The sequence below is a fragment of the Hypanus sabinus genome, chromosome 12 (assembly GCF_030144855.1).
Source record: "Hypanus sabinus isolate sHypSab1 chromosome 12, sHypSab1.hap1, whole genome shotgun sequence".
NCBI classification, from domain to species: Eukaryota; Metazoa; Chordata; class Chondrichthyes; order Myliobatiformes; family Dasyatidae; genus Hypanus; species Hypanus sabinus.
This window is the reverse complement of record NC_082717.1, coordinates 109,541,915-109,562,791: the sequence shown is the minus strand read 5'-3', so window position 1 is coordinate 109,562,791 and position 20,877 is coordinate 109,541,915. Positions and strand designations below refer to the sequence as shown.

General features: G+C 50.8%; 1 protein-coding gene across 1 annotated transcript in view; it reads right to left on the bottom strand.

The window, feature by feature from the left end:
• The window catches only part of LOC132403285 (keratinocyte-associated protein 3), a 50,984-nt gene extending 31,307 nt beyond the window's left edge, over positions 1-19,677 (bottom strand). Inside the window, exon 1 of the mRNA XM_059986724.1 lies at positions 19,530-19,677. Within this exon, the coding sequence (XP_059842707.1) occupies positions 19,530-19,542 (13 nt within the window). The 5' untranslated portion in view covers positions 19,543-19,677. The remainder of the gene's footprint in view (positions 1-19,529) is intronic.
• Between the last annotated feature and the right edge of the window lie 1,200 nt (positions 19,678-20,877).

Below are 20,877 nucleotides of genomic sequence, written 5' to 3'. Positions count from 1 at the left end.
AGAGGGTAAAACAAATGCAGCAAAATACAGGGAAATCCTGGAGGAAAACCTGATGCTGTCTGCAAGAGAACTGTGACTTGGGAGAAGATTTATTTTCCAGTAAGACAATGACCCCAAGCATGAAGCCAAAGCTACACAGGAATGGCTTAAAAACAACAAAGTTAATGTCCTGGAGTGGCCAAGTCCGAGTGCAGACCTCAATCCAATTGACAATTTGTGGCTGGACTTGAAAAGGGCTGTTCACTCAAGATCCCCATTCAATCTGACAGAGCTTGAGCAGTTTTATATAAAAAAAATTGGGGAAAAATTGCAGTGTCCAGATATGTAAAGCTGATAGAGACCTCTCCACACAGACTCAAGGTTGTAATTGCTGCCAAAGGTGCATCTACTAAATACTGACTTGAAGGAGGTGAATACTTATGCAGTCATTTATTGTGTTTTATAATTTGTAATTAATTTAGATCACTTAATTTGACATGAAAAGTCTTTTTCCATTGGCCAGTGTTAAAAAATCCAAATTAAATTTGCTGAGATTCAATGTTATAAAACAATAAAACATGAGGGGTGAGGGGTGAATTCTTTTTATAGGCTCTGGAATACACTCAATGGCCACTTTATTAGGCACAGGAGTAGCCACTGAGCTGAGTGCGCGTTCACGGCCTTCTGCTGCTGATTACACTCCTGAGAAGAACCTTTGTCCATGTTTTATAACACAGGTTATTGTCTATAATCCAAGGTACACAAGAACTAGGAGGAAGGTTTCATTGTTCATTAGATCAGTTTATATGCCTGATTAACAGCCCTAATCATTTTGCTGCCCATTACCACCTCCCCAACTTATGTATACACACACGAAGCTGGCTGCTGGTGTAGCTGAACTTCGGGGCTAGAGGTCCCGAGTTCGAATCCGGCCGGCTCCCTTGCACGTTCTCCATCCGTGCCTGGGTTAAGTGTCGAGCTAGCAACCCGAACCTCGTTAAAAAAAAACCTGGAGAGGGATGGGCTCCGCCAGGTTTCTGATGCCCAAGACACACCGTACGGTGAGCAATCACCAAAAAGATCGGTGCAAAAAGCTCGTCATGACGGTGCCCCGACAACCGCACCAGCAGTTAAAGGCATGTGCGCACACACATAGCGATAGGGAGAGAGAGATAGAGAGAGAAAGAATTAAGTAGTGCAAAAAGAGAGCAAAATAGTGAGGTAGTGCTCATTGTGTTCTGATGGCAGAGGTGGAGAAGCTGCAGGGGCCTGTGTAGGGTTATGAAAATGGTGGAAATGTACATCATTCACAACCACCGACATGCAGTTGGGGTTCAATTTAACAGGCTGGTCTGACATCACGATGTAATTATATAAAGTTCATGTTCAGGTTCTGGAACACCACAGATGAGTTGTTAGGGTTTTTCTTAAACATAAAACACCTCACATCATTTTATTTGCAAAAAACTTACTCAGCCAGTTAGAATGCTCTCCACAGTACTCTGTAGAAATTTGCTGATGTCTTTGGTGACACATCAGATCTCAAAATCCAAGTGAAATACAAGCACTGACGTGCCTTCTTCATGAATTCTCTTGGTGATGAAAATGTACTGGCATCAGTTTTGGATGCACTCAGAACTTGAGCATGCAGAAAGTCATTTCCGCTCTGTGATGGCTCACTGGGTATATTTAAAGCGGAGTTTGATAGGTCAGGGTGTCGAAGGTCATGGGGAGAAGACAGGAGATTGGGGATATTGATCAGCCATGGCAGGGTTAATTAAGGAATAGTGGTAAACTATGTCAATACTTGACAAAGGCAACAGTTGTCATTGCAGGACCCGAGTTGTTGAGAAAGGTTTAATAGTTTAGGACTTCATTCAACCATGAGTTGGAGGAGCAGAATTAGGCCATTTGGCCCATCAACACTGCTCCAACATTCCATCACGGCTGATTTAATTTCTCCCTCAAACCCATTTTCCTTCCTTTCTTCAGAAAGGGTAAGACAGGGGAACACCCACCAGTCATCACAGACAGATCAGAAGTGGAGAGAGTGAGCAACTTCAAGTTCCTGGGTGTCAAAATCTGAGAGGATCTAACCTGTCCCAACATACTGATGCAGGCAAGAGCGCGCTGATACTTCACTAGGTGTTTGAGAAGGTTTGGTTTGTCACCGAAAGCACTCGAAAACTTCCACAGATGTACTGCGGAGAGCAGTTTGACTGGCTGCAACTCCATCTGCTTTGGTGGGGCTACTCCACAGATCAAAGCCAGTTTCAAAAAGTTGTAAAATTAGTCAGCTCCATCATGGGTACGAGCCTCTGTAGAATCCAAGATATTTTCAAGGAGCAGTGCCTCAGGGAGGCGGCATACATCATTAAAGACCCCCATCAGCAGGACATGCCCCCTTCTCACTGTTACCATCAGGGAGGAGGTACAGAAGCCAGAAGGCACACACTCAGCGATTCAGGAACAGCTTCTTCCCCTCTGCCATCCGAATTCTGAATGGACATTGAACCCATGAACATTACCTCACCACTGCTTTGATTTCCATGTTTGCTCTACTTACTTTAGCTTAACCATTGAATATGCACAGATACAATTCAGTTTTTTGCCCCTATATTATCAGGTATTACTTTGTACTGCTGGCACAAAGTTAACAAGTTTCGGACATGTGCCGGTGATATTAGACCTGATTCTGATAACCTTTGCTGCCCTCACTTACCACAAATCTATCAACCTCCGCTTTACATATTCCCAATGACTCGGCCTCCACAGCCGCCTGTGGCAATCAATTCCACAGATTCACCACCCTCTGGCTAGAGAAGTTCCTCCTCATCTCTGTTCTGAAGGGACGTCCCTCTATTTTGAAGCTGTGCCCTCAGGTCCTAGACATTTCCTCCAATGGCAACATCCTCTCCACCTCCACTCCATTGCTGGAGCACAGGAGTACGAGAGGAGATTTGATCGAAGGACATAAAATTATGAGGGGGATAGATATGGGAAATACAAGCAGGCCTTTTACATTGATGTTTGGGGGGGGGGGGAGGAGACTGGAACGAGAGGTCAGAAGTTGAGAGTGAAAGATAAATTATTTAAGGGGAACCCAAAGGGGAACTTCTTCATGGAGAGGGTGGTACATGGATAGGAAGGGTATAGAGAACAATGTTCCAAGGGTTCGAAGGGACTCAGCAGAGTAACAGTAACAGACCAGATGGGCTAAGAGCCTACTTCAGTGCTATCTCAGCTGTTTATTTCCCTCCACAGATGCTGCCTGACCTACTGAGCTCCTCCAGTATTTAGTATGTGTTACTCTCTGGATTTCCAGCATCTGCAGAATCCCTTGTGTCTATGATGTACAGGGAGCCTTCGCTCTAACCATTCAAACAGCAAAGTCTTCCTCCTTCAGCTCTGCCAACAGTGTGTAGGTTAATCCCCAGGATAATGTGTTGAAGTACGAAGGAAAGTGGAGCAGGTTGGACCTGCTCTCAGTGGCCTCTATTAGACCATCCATTTTGAGGTTTGATGTGTTGCATGCTCATAGAAGCTCTTCTGCACAGCACTGTTGTAACGTGTGGTTATTTGAGTTACTGTCACCTTCCTGTCAGCTTGAACCAGTCTGGCCATTCTCCTCTGACCTCCCTCATTAACCAGGCGTTTTCACCCACAGAACCAGTCTGGCCATTCTCCTCTGACCTCCCTCATTAACCAGGCGTTTTCACCCACAGAACCAGTCTGGCCATTCTCCTCTGACATCCCTCATTAACCAGGCGTTTTCACCCACAGAACCAGTCTGGCCATTCTCCTCTGACATCCCTCATTAACCAGGCGTTTTCACCCACAGAACCAGTCTGGCCATTCTCCTCTGACCTCCCTCATTAGCCAGGCGTTTTCACCCACAGAACCAGTCTGGCCATTCTCCTCTGACCTCCCTCATTAACCAGGCGTTTTCACCCACAGAACCAGTCTGGCCATTCTCCTCTGACCTCCCTCATTAACCAAGCGTTTTCACCCACAGAACCAGTCTGGCCATTCTCCTCTGACCTCCCTCATTAACCAGGCGTTTTCACCCACAGAACCAGTCTGGCCATTCTCCTCTGACCTCCCTCATTAACCAAGCATTTTCACCCACAGAACCAGTCTGGCCATTCTCCTCTGACCTCCCTCATTAACCAGGCGTTTTCACCCACAGAACCAGTCTGGCCATTCTCCTCTGACCTCCCTCATTAACCAGGCGTTTTCACCCACAGAACCAGTCTGGCCATTCTCCTCTGACCTCCCTCATTAACCAAGCGTTTTCACCCACAGAACCAGTCTGGCCATTCTCCTCTGACCTCCCTCATTAACCAGGCGTTTTCACCCACAGAACCAGTCTGGCCATTCTCCTCTGACCTCCCTCATTAACCAGGCGTTTTCACCCACAGAACCAGTCTGGCCATTCTCCTCTGACCTCCCTCATTAACCAGGCGTTTTCACCCACAGAACCAGTCTGGCCATTCTCCTCTGTCCTCTCTCATTATCCACGCGTTTTCACCCACAGAACCAGTCTGTCCATTCTCCTCTGACCTCTCTCATTATCCACGCGTTTTCACCCACAGAACCAGTCTGGCCGTTCTCCTCTGACCTCCCTCATTAACCAAGCGTTTTCACCCACAGAACCAGTCTGGCCATTCCCCTCTGACCTCGCTCATTAACCAGGCGTTTTCACCCACAGAACCAGTCTGGCCATTCTCCTCTGACCTCCCTCATTAACCAGGCGTTTTCACCCACAGAAAGTCTGGCTATTCTCCTCTGACCTCCCTCATTAACCAGGCGTTTTCACCCACAGAAGCAGTCTGGCCATTCTCCTCTGACCTCCCTCATTAACCAGGCGTTTTCACCCACAGAACCAGTCTGGCCATTCTCCTCTGACCTCTCTCATTAAACAGGCATTTTCACCCACAGAACCAGTCTGGCCATTCCCCTCTGACCTCCCTCATTAACCAGGCGTTTTCGCCCACAGAACCAGTCTGGCCATTCTCCTCTGACCTCTCTCATTAAACAGGCATTTTCACCCACAGAACCAGTCTGGCCAGTCTCCTCTGACCTCCCTCATTAACCAGGTGCTTTTGCCCACAGAACCAGTCTGGCTATTCTCCTCTGACCTCCCTCATTAACCAGGTGCTTTTGCCCACAGAACTGCCACTCACTGGATGTTTATTTTTGGTTTTTGCACCATTCTCTGTAAACTCTAGAGACTGTTGTGTGTGGAAATCCCAGGAGATCAATGGTTTCTTAGATACTCAATCCACCCCATCTGGCACCAACAACCATTCTACGGTCAAAGTCACTTAGACCACATTTTTTCCCCACTCTGATGTTTGGTCTTGACCAACAGATGAATCTCTTCACCATGTCTGCATGCTTTTATGCATTGAGTTGCTGCCACGTGATTGGCTGATTAGTTATTTGCATTATTGGGCAGGTGTACCTAATAAAGTGGCCACTGAGTTTATTTCTTATTGAAGGACAGAACAATGAGAGGTGATTTCAATGAGTTGCAAGATTCTGGGCAGTCTTGACCGGGTGGTTGTGGAGAAGGCGTATCCCTCATGGGGAGACACCATGGTCCTGAGGAAGGGCCTCGACCTAAAAAGACAATTGCTATTCTCCTCCATAGATGCTGGCTGACCTGCTGAGCTCCTCCAGCATTTTGTGTGTGCCGCCTTGGACTTTCAGCATCTGCAGAATCTCTTGTGTTTCCCTGATGCGGATGTCTTGAAGTGGGCACCTAGCTTCAGGATAAGATGAGGAGCAGGAATTATTCCCTCAGAGGGCTGTGAATCTTTGGAATGATCTACTGAAGAGATGATTGTTGAATTTGCCCCAGGTAACTTAAATACCAGGGCACTGAGGGGCAACACATGCAGAATGCTGGAGGAACTCAGCCGCTCAGGTAGCATCTATGGAGAGACATAAACTTCCAGTAAGATTGCAGTGCACTCGAATGCAGCAGCTTTGACCGGGTCAACCACAGGTGCTACTGTATCTCTTATGACTGCTGGACATAAAGAACGTAGGTGCAGGGTCTACCACATCAGCCAGTAGCTCATTGGCAGAGAGACTGAAGGAGCTGGTCTTGCTGCGGACCGTGATGCTGTCTGTGACAGAGGGGCGCCAGGGCATGTCTAACAGTGAGAGACTGTCTTAGTTGCTTTCTTGTGATCGCAAGACCCTGATGGACACCGGTGGTGTGGAATCCTGCAAGTCCAGCTCACTGGTTTATTGGCCAACGACGGGGGAGCTGTGGGACCTGCTGGCCCTGGCCCCACTGTTCACTCGGCAGAAGGCCGACTGCAGACTGCAGTGACATTCATGGACTATACTTTTTTTGTATGACTGTATTTTACTGCTATCTCATATGTCTGTGTTACCTTATATGTGCTTTGTGCTGTGTGCTGTTGGCACTGTGTTTTGCACCTCAGCCCCAGAGAAACACTCTTTCACTTGGTGGTATTCATGCATGGCTGAATGACAACTAGACTTGAACTTGATCTGGAAGCAGTCAACATTGGGCCAAGTTCCGTCATCAGGGTTATAGATGCTGCCTGACCTCCAGCATCGTGTGTGCTCCAGATTTCCAACATCTGCAGAACCTCATTTCTCCATCGAGAGGGTAAGCTGAGTGCTCTCTGCTCTGCTGTCATCCCCATCAGCAACGACTAACAGTCTTAATTCTAATTACTGCTTATTTTAGAATACAGACAGACATACAAATAGTAAGCAAACTAAATAAAGAGCCAGAAAACTAAGCTAAGGGGTGAATGAACAGCAAAGAATGTGAAGACAAAAGATGGCACCTCTGAAAAATAAGGAAAATCGCTTAGATAGAAATAAACTAGTTAATAGGCTACACAATTAAAACAATTACATCACGTGGGTAACGTGCTAATACTTAGCCAATGAAAAAAGAGAAAGGTGATACACCGTTAGTTTAGATGCTGTACCGCTTTCTGCCAATGACTGGGGATGAACCACCACATACTGTGAAAAGTACCTGAGTTTGTTAGGAAGGACAAATCTTATAAAACATACTATTTTTAAAAAGTGGTTTCCAGTATAGTTAACATGCACAAATGGGACTTGTTTAGGTGGGCCCCTGCTGATATGGTCCAGTTGGGCCCAAGAGCCTCTATCCAGACTATATGATTCTTTCTCTTTCTACATGTCCAAGTATCTTTTAAACATCATAACTATACTTGTCTCTGGCAGCTCATTCCACATATCCACCAATTTATCTTTAAAAAAAAGCATGTCCCTTATAAATCTTTCCTCTCTCACCATCAAACGGTGCCCTTTCATTTTAGATTCCCTTAAATTGGGTAAAAGACAGTGAACATCGCCTTATCTCCTCCAAGAGGACTGAAGGAGCCACGTATTGTGTTGTGTGTTTGTTACAGTAGCTAGTCTCCTTATAGAGGTCGTGGTAGAAGTGAAGGGAATAAGCCAAGTACTCGATTACTTCATGGCAGATTGTCGCCTGGGACCCAAAGAGGTCGTATCTTCGCTGACCACTTTCGTTTCAAGATTGTACACTTGCTAATAAAGGATCGAAATAAGAAATTTGACTTTTTGGAACAATCATTTCACAGGAGCTGAGGGCCGTGTCATGTGTAACAACCCTGTGTCGGTCGCAGGGTAGTAGCAACTGTTTGGTTTGCACTTTAGGTCAGTTTTGTCACTACATTTTGTCAGCAGAGATTGTGACAATGATACCAAATGAACATCAGCACTCGGATGTGTCTGAGAAATTGGAAGCACCGGCCTGGAGGAGCTTGAGGCAAATAACAATCTTTTTTATTATTTCACCCTGTGTATTTAGACTTGAAACACAGTTCTGAGGTGGTCAACATTGTTGTGTCCAACTGAGTTGGATAGAGAGATCTCTAATGGTGTTTGCCTGAATTATTCAACCCTTGCTCCTGTTGAAAAGCTGAAGAACTGAAGTATTGAATTTCCTTTGTTAAAGAGCTGAAATGAAACTTCCATTATTTTGTCTTGTTTGTGCACTTGGAAGACAAAATGAGTTCAACTGGAAGCAGTGACCGTGAAGCCAAGACTGAGAGAGAAATTAAACAATCATGGTCAGTTCCCTGGGGGGGGGGGGGGAAGACAAAGAACAGGCTGTGGCTGCACACAAAGCTGAAGACAGTGTGCCTAATATGTGTGAAGTATGTTCTGCAACCACTGGCAGAGCAATCCGTGTGTCTGGTACCACGTTAGAATGGGGGCCGATTTCGCCGAGTTAGACGCAATTCAATGGAGTTTGAGCGATAAGCACGTCTCTCGGACAAGAAGTCAGAACAGCTTCGGAGAAACCACGAAGAACAGGCAGGACAACTTCGAAGGCAGATGGAGCAGCTGAAGTTGCAGGAAGAAATTACAGGCAAGAGTTAAAGTGCAAACACTAAGATGGTTGTAAATAAATTGCCCAATGAGTTTCAATAAGAATGGAGATTGGCAGTGTATAAACTACAAGAAAGGCACAACCATAAGGTTACTGTCACTGACATTGTGGATTTTATTGAAAGGCAAGTAAGGATTGCTACACACCCAGTATTTGGAAAAAGATACAAAGCTACATCACCGACAGTAAGTGAAGGTGTGCACAGAACTGGATCACTAATTCATTCTCAAGCTAAAGGAAGCTGTTTTGCCATTTCTGTGGCTACTGTGGAACGTGAAGCTGAAACTGAGCCTGGAGCTGATGTAGATTCGTTATAAACCATGAATGAAGCAAACACAGCAGCGAGTACCGCCCTGGTATCTACTGGCCTTAGAGAGGCTGGTGATCATGATTGTAAACTTCCAGTTCAGGTGAAGTCTAAGAAGAGTAACAAGACAATGGTTACTTATGCTTTTCTAGATCAAGGAAGTACAGCAGTGTTCTGCACAGTGAGCCTCATGAACAAGCTCAACCTGACAGGAAAAGGAACACCCATTCATTCTCTTATGCACCGTGGGCCAAGAGAATTGTAAATAGCTACTTCATTTCAGGATTGGAAGGGACAATGAAAACCGCAGTGAACTGCCTGAAGTCTACACACAGGAGAAAGGAGAACGTTCCTCACCAGAGATCTTCAGGAATGGTCTCACCTGAAGCATGTTTATTTGCCAAAATCGAGCCACTGATGGAGGTGAATGTGTCAAAGATCGGGCCACTGCAACTGACTTGCAGTGTTAATGTTGGACTCTATGCAACCAGAACAATGGCAGGTTGGACTGTTAATGGACCATTGAAAGGAGACGGGAAGAAAATACGCCCAGCCAGAGCTGACAGTTAATGGGACTGCAGTATTGTGCGTGGATTCAAGACAGATCTTCCTGAATGCATTCAAGAGGGGCAATCTGGTTTGGCAGGGGAGGATCACAATCTACCTGCTTACCATAGAGAGCATGTGTAAATGTCGAGATTTCACGTCTTGTGTCTTCACGTAACAGCTAACTGTAATTAATATAGTATAATAATTAGGGGGCTGGAATGTAGGAGCCATGCATCTTTTCTATCTGTTTTGCATTTTGTGTTGCACGTTAGCGGGGGGGGGGGGGGGGGTGCGGTAAGAGCGAAGGGAATGAATTACGTATTCATGCGCACTTCATGGCTTGGGACCAGCAGAGGGCACATCTTTGCCGACCACTTCGTATGGCTCCCAGGTTGTATGTTTGCTAAAGAACCGACTCTTCGGAGCAATCATTTGATTGGAGCGGAGGGTGCATCGCAACCCTGCAGCCATCGCAAGGAAAGCAGCGATTGTTTTGTTTTGATTTTGGATCAGTTTTGCCAAGACCAGGACCGCAACCTCGTCGTGGTTCGGAGGCCTGCGTGCCTCTATGACCCGATGAGCTACACTGGCTGGAGTCGGGGCTTTGTGCTTTGGCTCCTGGTAGGGTCACCCATGCCAAACAGGTCAAAGGGCAGAGGCCAGATGAAGAGTGGTTCATCGGTCCTCCAGGTTCGGCTTGGGGCTAACAACCCCGACTGCTCAAACAGAACTGTTACGGAAACTACAATGAAGAACCTTTCTTCATCGGAGTGTGACGGTATTCCTGAGTCTCCACCCGGGACTTGCATGGCTGACAATAGTGAAAACCAAGGACGTGAACACACGGACAGAGATGGAGGACCATCATTGCTGCCCTAAATGCCACCAGGCACAACTGGCAGTAAGTAAGTTAAGCATCCATCTTATCTGTAGTACACCCGCAAGATTTTATACACTGAAATCAGAATCCGGTTTATTATCACCAGCCTGTGTCGCAAAATTTCTTAACTTAGCAGCAGCTGCTCAATGCTAGACGCAGTATAAAAGAACAAAAATAAGTCAATCAATTACAGTATATCTATAATGAATAGATTAAAGATTGTGTGGAAACAGAATAATATGTATTTAAAAAGTGAGGTAATGTCCAAAGCTTCAATGTCCAAAGCTTCAATGTCCATTTAGGAATCAGATGGCAGAGGGGAAGAAGCTGTTCCTGAATCGCTGAGTGTGTGCCTTCAGGCTTCTGTACCTCCTACCTGATGGTAACAGTGAGAAAAGGGCATGCCCTGGGTGCTGGAGTTCCTTGATAATGGACGCTGCCTTTCTGAGACACCGCTCCCTGAAGATGTCCTGGGTACTTTGTAGGCTAGTACCCAAGATGGAGCCGACCAGAGTTACAACCTTCTGCAGCTTCTTTCGGTCCTGTGCTATAACCCCTCCATACCAGACAGTGACGCAGCCTGTCAGAATGCTGTAGCCCCCACATACCAGACAGTGACGCAGCCTGTCAGAATGCAGTAGCCCCTCCATACCAGACAGTGACGCAGCCTGTCAGAATGCTGTAGCCCCCACATACCTGACAGTGACGCAGCCTGTCAGAATGCAGTAGCCCCCACATACCAGTGACGCAGCCTGTCAGAATGCAGTAGCCCCTCCATACCAGACAGTGACGCAGCCTGTCAGAATGCAGTAGCCCCCACATACCAGACAGTGATGCAGCCTGTCAGAATGCTGTAGCCCCTCCATACCAGACAGTGACGCAGCCTGTCAGAATGCAGTAGCCCCTCCATACCAGACAGTGACGCAGCCTGTCAGAATGCAGTAGCCCCTCCATACCAGACAGTGACGCAGCCTGTCAGAATGCTGTAGCCCCCACATACCAGACAGTGACGCAGCCTGTCAGAATGCTGTAGCCCCCACATACCAGACAGTGATGCAGCCTGTCAGAATGCAGTAGCCCCCACATACCAGTGACGCAGCCTGTCAGAATGCTGTAGCCCCTCCACACCAGACAGAGACGCAGCCTGTCAGAATGCTGTAGCCCCCACACACCAGACAGTGACGCAGCCTGTCAGAATGCAGTAGCCCCCACATACCAGACAGTGATGCAGCCTGTCAGAATGCTGTAGCCCCTCCATACCAGACAGTGACGCAGCCTGTCAGAATGCAGTAGCCCCTCCATACCAGACAGTGACGCAGCCTGTCAGAATGCTGTAGCCCCCACATACCAGACAGTGACGCAGCCTGTCAGAATGCTGTAGCCCCCACATACCCGACAGTGACGCAGCCTGTCAGAATGCTGTAGCACCCACATACCAGACAGTGACGCAGCCTGTCAGAATGCTGTAGCCCCCACATACCAGACAGTGACGCAGCCTGTCAGAATGCTGTAGCCCCTCCACACCAGACAGTGACGCAGCCTGTCAGAATGCTGTAGCCCCCACATACCAGACAGTGACGCAGCCTGTCAGAATGCTGTAGCCCCCACATACCAGACAGTGACGCAGCCTGTCAGAATGCTGTAGCCCCCACATACCAGACAGTGATGCAGCCTGTCAGAATGCTGTAGCCCCCACATACCAGTGATGCAGCCTGTCAGAATGCAGTAGCCCCCACATACCAGACAGTGACGCAGCCTGTCAGAATGCTGTAGCCCCCACATACCAGACAGTGATGCAGCCTGTCAGAATGCTGTAGCCCCCACATACCAGACAGTGACGCAGCCTGTCAGAATGCTGTAGCCCCCACATACCAGACAGTGACGCAGCCTGTCAGAATGCTGTAGCCCCCACATACCAGACAGTGACGCAGCCTGTCAGAATGCAGTAGCCCCTCCATACCAGACAGTGACGCAGCCTGTCAGAATGCTGTAGCCCCCACATACCAGACAGTGACGCAGCCTGTCAGAATGCTGTAGCCCCCACATACCAGACAGTGACGCAGCCTGTCAGAATGCTGTAGCCCCCACATACCAGACAGTGATGCAGCCTGTCAGAATGCTGTAGCCCCCACATACCAGACAGTGATGCAGCCTGTCAGAATGCTGTAGCCCCCACATACCAGACAGTGACGCAGCCTGTCAGAATGCTGTAGCCCCCACATACCTGACAGTGACACAGCCTGTCAGAATGCAGTAGCCCCCACATACCAGTGACGCAGCCTGTCAGAATGCAGTAGCCCCTCCATACCAGACAGTGACGCAGCCTGTCAGAATGCTGTAGCCCCCACATACCAGTGACGCAGCCTGTCAGAATGCTGTAGCCCCTCCACACCAGACAGTGATACAGCCTGTCAGAATGCTCTCCACGGTACATCTACAGAAGCTTTTGAGGTCACCCTTCAACCTCCGACAATCCGGGGGGGGGGGGGGGGGGAGGGGGAAGAAATGACTGAATTGACCCAGTTAGCACAATGCTTTACAGAGGCAGCTGTAAGATCGGGATTCAATTCCTGAAGCTGCCTGTAAAAGAGTTGGTAATTCTCTCCAAGGCTGTGTGGGTCTCCTCTCACATTCCAAACAAGTTAGGGTTAGGGTTAGAAAGTTGTGGGCATGCTTGTTGGTGCCAGAAGCACAGGGGCATTTGCAGGCTGTCTCCAGTACAGAAACCGGCCCTTCGGCCCACCTGGCCCATGCTGAATCATTAATCTGCCCAGTCCCAATCGACCTGCACCCTGACCAATTTCCTCCAAACCCTCACCCATCCATTTTCTTATAAAATCTTCTCTTGAATGTTGAAATCAAATCCGCATCCAGCACTCCCACTGGCAGCTCGTCTGTCCCCAGCAAATCCTTGTGTGTGTTGGATGAACAGATTCCACTTTATGTTTTGATGCACATGTGATAGATAAATCTGAATTCCGGAATCCTATGCTACATTCCGATCCGCGTCACGTATTTCACAGGGTCCACTGTGACACTGGCCCTCAGCACCTCCTCCTCCCAAATGTCACAGGGTCCACTGTGACACTGGCCCTCAGCACCTCCTCGTTCTCCCAGATGTCACAGGGTCCACTGGGACACTGGCCCTCAGCACCTCCTCGTTCTCCCAGATGTCACAGGGTCCACTGTGACACTGGCCCTCAGCACCTCCTCGTTCTCCCAGATGTCACAGGGTCCACTGGGACACTGGCCCTCAGCACCTCCTCGTTCTCCCAGATGTCACAGGATCCACTGGGACTCTGGCCCTCAGCACCTCCTCGTTCTCCCAGATGTCACAGGATCCACTGTGACACTGGCCCTCAGCACCTCCACGTTCTCCCAGATGTCACAGGGTCCACTGTGACACTGGCCCTCAGCACCTCCTCGTTCTCCCAGATGTCACAGGGTCCACTGTGACACTGGCCCTCAGCACCTCCTCGTTCTCCCAGATGTCACAGGGTCCACTGGGACACTGGCCCTCAGCACCTCCTCGTTCTCCCAGATGTCACAGGATCCACTGGGACTCTGGCCCTCAGCACCTCCTCGTTCTCCCAGATGTCACAGGATCCACTGGGACTCTGGCCCTCAGCACCTCCTCGTTCTCCCAGATGTCACAGGGTCCACTGTGACACTGGCCCTCAGCACCTCCTCGTTCTCCCAGATGTCACAGGATCCACTGGGACTCTGGCCCTCAGCACCTCCTCGTTCTCCCAGATGTCACAGGATCCACTGGGACTCTGGCCCTCAGCACCTCCTCGTTCTCCCAGATGTCACAGGGTCCACTGAGACACTGGCCCTCAGCACCTCCTCGTTCTCCCAGATGTCACAGGGTCCACTGGGACACTGGCCCTCAGCACCTCCTCCTCCCAAATGCCACAGGGTCCATTGTGACACTGGCCCTCAGCACCTCCTCGTTCTCCCAGATGTCACAGGGTCCACTGGGACACTGGCCCTCAGCACCTCCTCGTTCTCCCAGATGTCACAGGGTCCACTGGGACTCTGGCCCTCAGCACCTCCTCGTTCTCCCAGATGTCACAGGATCCACTGTGACACTGGCCCTCAGCACCTCCTCGTTCTCCCAGATGTCACAGGGTCCACTGAGACACTGACCCTCAGCACCTCCTCGTTCTCCCAGATGTCACAGGATCCACTGGGACACTGGCCCTCAGCACCTCCTCGTTCTCCCAGATGTCACAGGATCCACTGGGACACGGGCCCTCAGCACCTCCTCGTTCTCCCAGATGTCACAGGATCCACTGGGACACGGGCCCTCAGCACCTCCTCGTTCTCCCAGATGTCACAGGATCCACTGTGACACTGGCCCTCAGCACCTCCTCGTTCTCCCAGATGTCACAGGGTCCACTGAGACACTGGCCCTCAGCACCTCCTCGTTCTCCCAGATGTCACAGGGTCCACTGAGACACTGGCCCTCAGCACCTCCTCCTCCCAAATGCCACAGGGTCCACTGGGACACTGGCCCTCAGCACCTCCTCCTCCTAAATGTCACAGGGTCCACTGGGACACTGGCCCTCAGCACCTCCTCGTTCTCCCAGATGTCACAGGGTCCACTGTGACACTGGCCCTCAGCACCTCCTCCTCCCAAATGTCACAGGATCCACTGGGACACTGGCCCTCAGCACCTCCTCATTCTCCCAGATGTCACAGGATCCACTGGGACACTGGCCCTCAGCACCTCCTCGTTCTCCCAGATGTCACAGGATCCACTGTGACACTGGCCCTCAGCACCTCCTCGTTCTCCCAGATGTCACAGGGTCCACTGGGACACTGGCCCTCAGCACCTCCTCGTTCTCCCAGATGTCACAGGGTCCACTGGGACACTGGCCCTCAGCACCTCCTCGTTCTCCCAGATGTCACAGGGTCCACTGGGACACTGGCCCTCAGCACCTCCTCGTTCTCCCAGATGTCACAGGGTCCACTGGGACACTGGCCCTCAGCACCTCCTCGTTCTCCCAGATGTCACAGGGTCCACTGGGACACTGGCCCTCAGCACCTCCTCGTTCTCCCAGATGTCACAGGGTCCACTGGGACACTGGCCCTCAGCACCTCCTCGTTCTCCCAGATGTCACAGGGTCCACTGGGACACTGGCCCTCAGCACCTCCTCGTTCTCCCAGATGTCACAGGATCCACTGTGACACTGGCCCTCAGCACCTCCTCGTTCTCCCAGATGTCACAGGGTCCACTGAGACACTGGCCCTCAGCACCTCCTCGTTCTCCCAGATGTCACAGGGTCCACTGGGACACTGGCCCTCAGCACCTCCTCGTTCTCCCAGATGTCACAGGGTCCACTGGGACACTGGCCCTCAGCACCTCCTCGTTCTCCCAGATGTCACAGGATCCACTGTGACACTGGCCCTCAGCACCTCCTCGTTCTCCCAGATGTCACAGGGTCCACTGGGACACTGGCCCTCAGCACCTCCTCGTTCTCCCAGATGTCACAGGGTCCACTGGGACACTGGCCCTCAGCACCTCCTCGTTCTCCCAGATGTAACAGGATCCACTGGGACACTGGCCCTCAGCACCTCCTCGTTCTCTCAGATGTAATAGGATCCACTGGGACACTGGCCCTCAGCACCTCGTTCTCCCAGATGTAACAGGATCCACTGGGACACTGGCCCTCAGCACCTCCTCGTTCTCCCAGATGTCACAGGATCCACTGTGACACTGGCCCTCAGCAACTCCTCGTTCTCCCAGATGTCACAGGATCCACTGGGACACTGGCCCTCAGCACCTCCTTCTCCCAAAAGTCACAGGGTCCACTGGGACACTGGCCCTCAGCACCTCGTTCTCCCAAACTTCACAGGGTCCACTGTGACACTGGTCCTCAGCACCTCGTTCTCCCAAATGTCACAGGGTCCACTGGGACACGGGCCCTCAGCACCTCCTCGTTCTCCCAGATGTCACAGGATCCACTGGGACTCTGGCCCTCAGCACCTCCTCGTTCTCCCAGATGTCTCAGGATCCACTGTGACACTGGCCCGCAGCACCTCCTCGTTCTCCCAGATGTCACAGGGTCCACTGAGACACTGGCCCTCAGCACCTCCTCGTTCTCCCAGATGTCACAGGGTCCACTGAGACACTGGCCCTCAGCACCTCCTCGTTCTCTCAGATGTAACAGGATCCACTGGGACACTGGCCCTCAGCACCTCCTCGTTCTCTCAGATGTAACAGGATCCACTGGGACACTGGCCCTCAGCACCTCCTCGTTCTCCCAGATGTCACAGGATCCACTGGGACACTGGCCCTCAGCACCTCCTCGTTCTCCCAGATGTCACAGGATCCACTGTGACACTGGCCGTCAGCACCTCCTCGTTCTCCCAGATGTCACAGGATCCACTGGGACACTGGCCCTCAGCACCTCCTCGTTCTCTCAGATGTAACAGGGTCCACTGGGACACTGGCCCTCAGCACCTCCTCGTTCTCCCAGATGTAACAGGATCCACTGGGACACTGGCCCTCAGCACCTCCTCGTTCTCCCAGATGTCACAGGATCCACTGGGACTCTGGCCCTCAGCACCTCCTCGTTCTCCCAGATGTCTCAGGATCCACTGTGACACTGGCCCTCAGCACCTCCTCGTTCTCCCAGATGTCACAGGGTCCACTGAGACACTGGCCCTCAGCACCTCCTCGTTCTCTCAGATGTAACAGGATCCACTGGGACACTGGCCCTCAGCACCTCCTCGTTCTCTCAGATGTAACAGGATCCACTGGGACACTGGCCCTCAGCACCTCCTCGTTCTCCCAGATGTCACAGGATCCACTGGGACACTGGCCCTCAGCACCTCCTCGTTCTCCCAGATGTCACAGGATCCAGTGACACTGGCCGTCAGCACCTCCTCGTTCTCCCAGATGTCACAGGATCCACTGGGACACTGGCCCTCAGCACCTCCTCGTTCTCTCAGATGTAACAGGGTCCACTGGGACACTGGCCCTCAGCACCTCCTCGTTCTCCCAGATGTAACAGGATCCACTGGGACACTGGCCCTCAGCACCTCCTCGTTCTCCTAGATGTCACAGGATCCACTGTGACACTGGCCCTCAGCACCTCCTCGTTCTCCAAGATGTCACAGGGTCCACTGGGACACTGGCCCTCAGCACCTCCTTCTCCCAAATGTCACAGGGTCCACTGGGACACTGGCCCTCAGCACCTCATTCTCCCAAATGTCACAGGGTCCACTGTGACACTGGTCCTCAGCACCTCGTTCTCCCAAATGTCACAGGGTCCACTGTGACACTGGCCCTCAGCACCTTGTTCTCCGAGATGTCACAGGATCCACTGGGACACTGGCCCTCAGCACCTCATTCTCCCAGATGTCACAGGGTCCACTGGGACACTGGCCCTCAGCACCTCCTTCTCCCAGATGTCACAGGGTCCACTGAGACACTGGCCCTCAGCACCTCATTCTCCCAGTCACAGGGTCCACTGGGACACTGGCCCTCAGCACCTCGTTCTCCCAAATGTCACAGGGTCCACTGTGACACTGGCCCTCAACACCTCGTTCTCCCAGATGTCACAGGGTCCACTGGGACACTGGCCCTCAGCACCTCCTCCTCCGAAATGTCACAGGGTCCACTGGGACACTGACCCTCAGCACCTCGTTCTCCCAAATGTCACAGGGTCCACTGGGACACTGGCCCTCAGCACCTCCTCCTCCCAAATGTCACAGGATCCACTGAGACACTGGCCCTCAGCACCTCGTTCTCCCAAATGTCACAGGGTCCACTGGGACACTGGCCCTCAGCACCTCCTCCTCCCAAATGTCACAGGATCCACTGTGACACTGGCCCTCAGCACCTCGTTCTCCCAGATGTCACAGGATCCACTGAGACACTGGCCGACAGCACTTCGTTCTCCCAGATGTCACAGGGTCCACTGTGACACTGGCCCTCAGCACCTCCTCCTCCCAAATGTCACAGGATCCACTGAGACACTGGCCCTCAGCACCTCCTCGTTCTCCCAGATGTCACAGGATCCACTGTGACACTGGCCATCAGCACCTCATTCTCCCAAATGTCACAGGATCCACTGTGACACTGGCCCTCAGCACCTCCTCCTCCCAAATGTCACAGGATCCACTGTGACACTGGCCCTCAGCACCTCCTCCTCCCAGATGTCAGGGTCCACTGTGACACTGGCCCTCAGCACCTCCTCCTCCCAAATGTCACAGGGTCCACTGTGACACTGGCCCTCAGCACCTCCTCGTTCTCCCAGATGTCACAGGATCCACTGGGACACTGGCCCTCAGCACCTCCTCGTTCTCCCAGATGTCACAGGGTCCACTGTGACACTGGCCCTCAGCACCTCCTCGTTCTCCCAGATGTCACAGGATCCACTGTGACACTGGCCCTCAGCACCTCCTCCTCCCAAATGTCACAGGGTCCACTGTGACACTGGCCCTCAGCACCTCGTTCTCCCAAATGTCACAGGGTCCACTGTGACACTGGCCCTCAGCACCTCGTTCTCCCAGATGTCACAGGGTCCACTGGGACACTGACCCTCAGCACCTCGTTCTCCCAAATGTCACAGGGTCCACTGGGACACTGGCCCTCAGCACCTGATTCTCCCAAATGTCACAGGGTCCACTGTGACACTGGCCCTCAGCACCTCGTTCTCCCAGATGTTCTGGCCTTTGCTTATCCTTCCTTTGAAGACTTTACTGCAGCTTGTTTTTGCAATGGGGCAGCTTTGCAGATCTTGTTCCTTTTACACTTTAAGAAAGGCATTTTGAGAAGCAAGTGGATTTACGTGACAGTAGAGACTAAAACAGGGAGGGTGGGTAACTGGGACAGGTGTTACCGCACCTACAGGATCGGAACAGAATTGGTTAATTATTGTCACATGTACTGAGATACAGTGAAAAGCTTCTCTGGCATATAGTTCATACAGAGCAGATCACCACACAGGGCATCGAACTAGAATTAGGTAAAACAGAACTGGTTGCAGAATTACATAGAACATGCAACACAGGTAACAGTAAGATGCAAGATCTTGCTGAGGTGAGGCACCCTCATCAACCCAATCTTAGGAAACGCAACAGTGACAAAGGAAGCCGGGCGACATGGATATTCTCCCATTCCCGATCAAACAACTTGATACACAAAGCTAAATGTCCCAGTGGGGAACGAAGAGCGCAGCTGATCTGTGCTGTAAACAAGACTGCGAAGCGCCTCGCTGTTGCTTTCACACTGTCAGCCACTTGGTTACGTTTCGAGCGCTACAGACCGACTGAGGGCAGAAACTCTCCTCTGTAAAAGTTACTCGTGCGCATACAGAAGTTGAGGGCCGGGCTTGAAGTCCCTCCAGGGTACTCACCGAAACCGCACATGTCGCCACTGCTCCGAGCCGCGACCCCAGGGAACAGCCGGTCGCCGCCGCACCTTGACCAGGTGCCGAGTGACGTCACCGCTCACTCAACGCCGGAAGAGCCTGAAGCCACTTCCGCAGACGGTCCTGGCAGAGCCGAGTCCTGGCAGAGCGAGGCGGTGGGATGGGAGAAAAACATCACCCCATCTATTTCTGAAGGCAGAAGCTGCTCTGGATTTCCAGCATCTACACAATCTCCTGTGTTCATTCTTTTCCACATTGGTTGTTCGTCAACCATTACCTATTCATGCAGTGCTCACCATAACGTTTTATTGTATTTCTACAATACAATTTGTAAAACTAATTGCAAGGTAGCATATGGTAAATATATCCTTGTTTGAACTTTGAATATCATATTGAAAGGTGGAGCAGACTGGACTGATTCCGTTGGTCTAATCTTATTTTACACGGCTATTAAATGGAATAAGGCCATAAGACATAAGAGGAGAATTAGGCCATTTGGCCCATCGAGTCATCTCCATTTGATCATGGTTGATTTGTCTTAATCCCTCTCAACCCCATCATCCTGCCTTCTCCCCATAACCTATGACACCCTTACTAAACAAGAATCTATCAGCCTCTGCTTTAAATATACCCATGGCCTGGCTTCCACAGCCATCTTCAGCAATGAATTCCACAAAATCACTACCATCTGGCTAAAGAAATTCCTCCTCAGCTCTGTTCTAAGTGACACCTTCCTGACCTTTAATTCTAGACTCTGCCATTATCGAGTTTTCATGAGTTCCTCTTCATTCAGTTGAGTAAGCAGATAGAGTACGTAGCATTAAGTTCGGGGCTTCAGTAGATTTAGTCATATTAACCTATCCTAAACAAATAATCTCCACCTGAAAAGCACTGCTAATTTGTATTTCGGCATTTTCAGTGATCCAATGCATGAAATGCGGCTTAAGTCAAGCCCATCCCTTTTATCTGGTTGGAATGTTGGATTATGACCTTCCCTTGCAAGGATTACAAATTCCGATCTCACTCAGTAACGAGATACATTCAGCAGAAGTGTTGTCTGTTTATGACTTCAGGGTGTCTCTGCAGTCAGTCAGGTAGCACACAGCATCGTGACAATGGACAGGTGACATCTTTTGAAGTGAGTCAACACACAAGATAGAGAGAACAGCTCAGCCCTTTTAATGATGCAATGGCATCCTTGACAGCAGAACACTCTGCTGCTGTAACTGAGCACAAAGCCAGACCTGTAAATACTTCTGACAGTGCGGCACCCCCTCTGAACTGCACTGGCTCAGTGCTGACACAAGTTCTGTGCCAGAGGAGGAAGGACTGC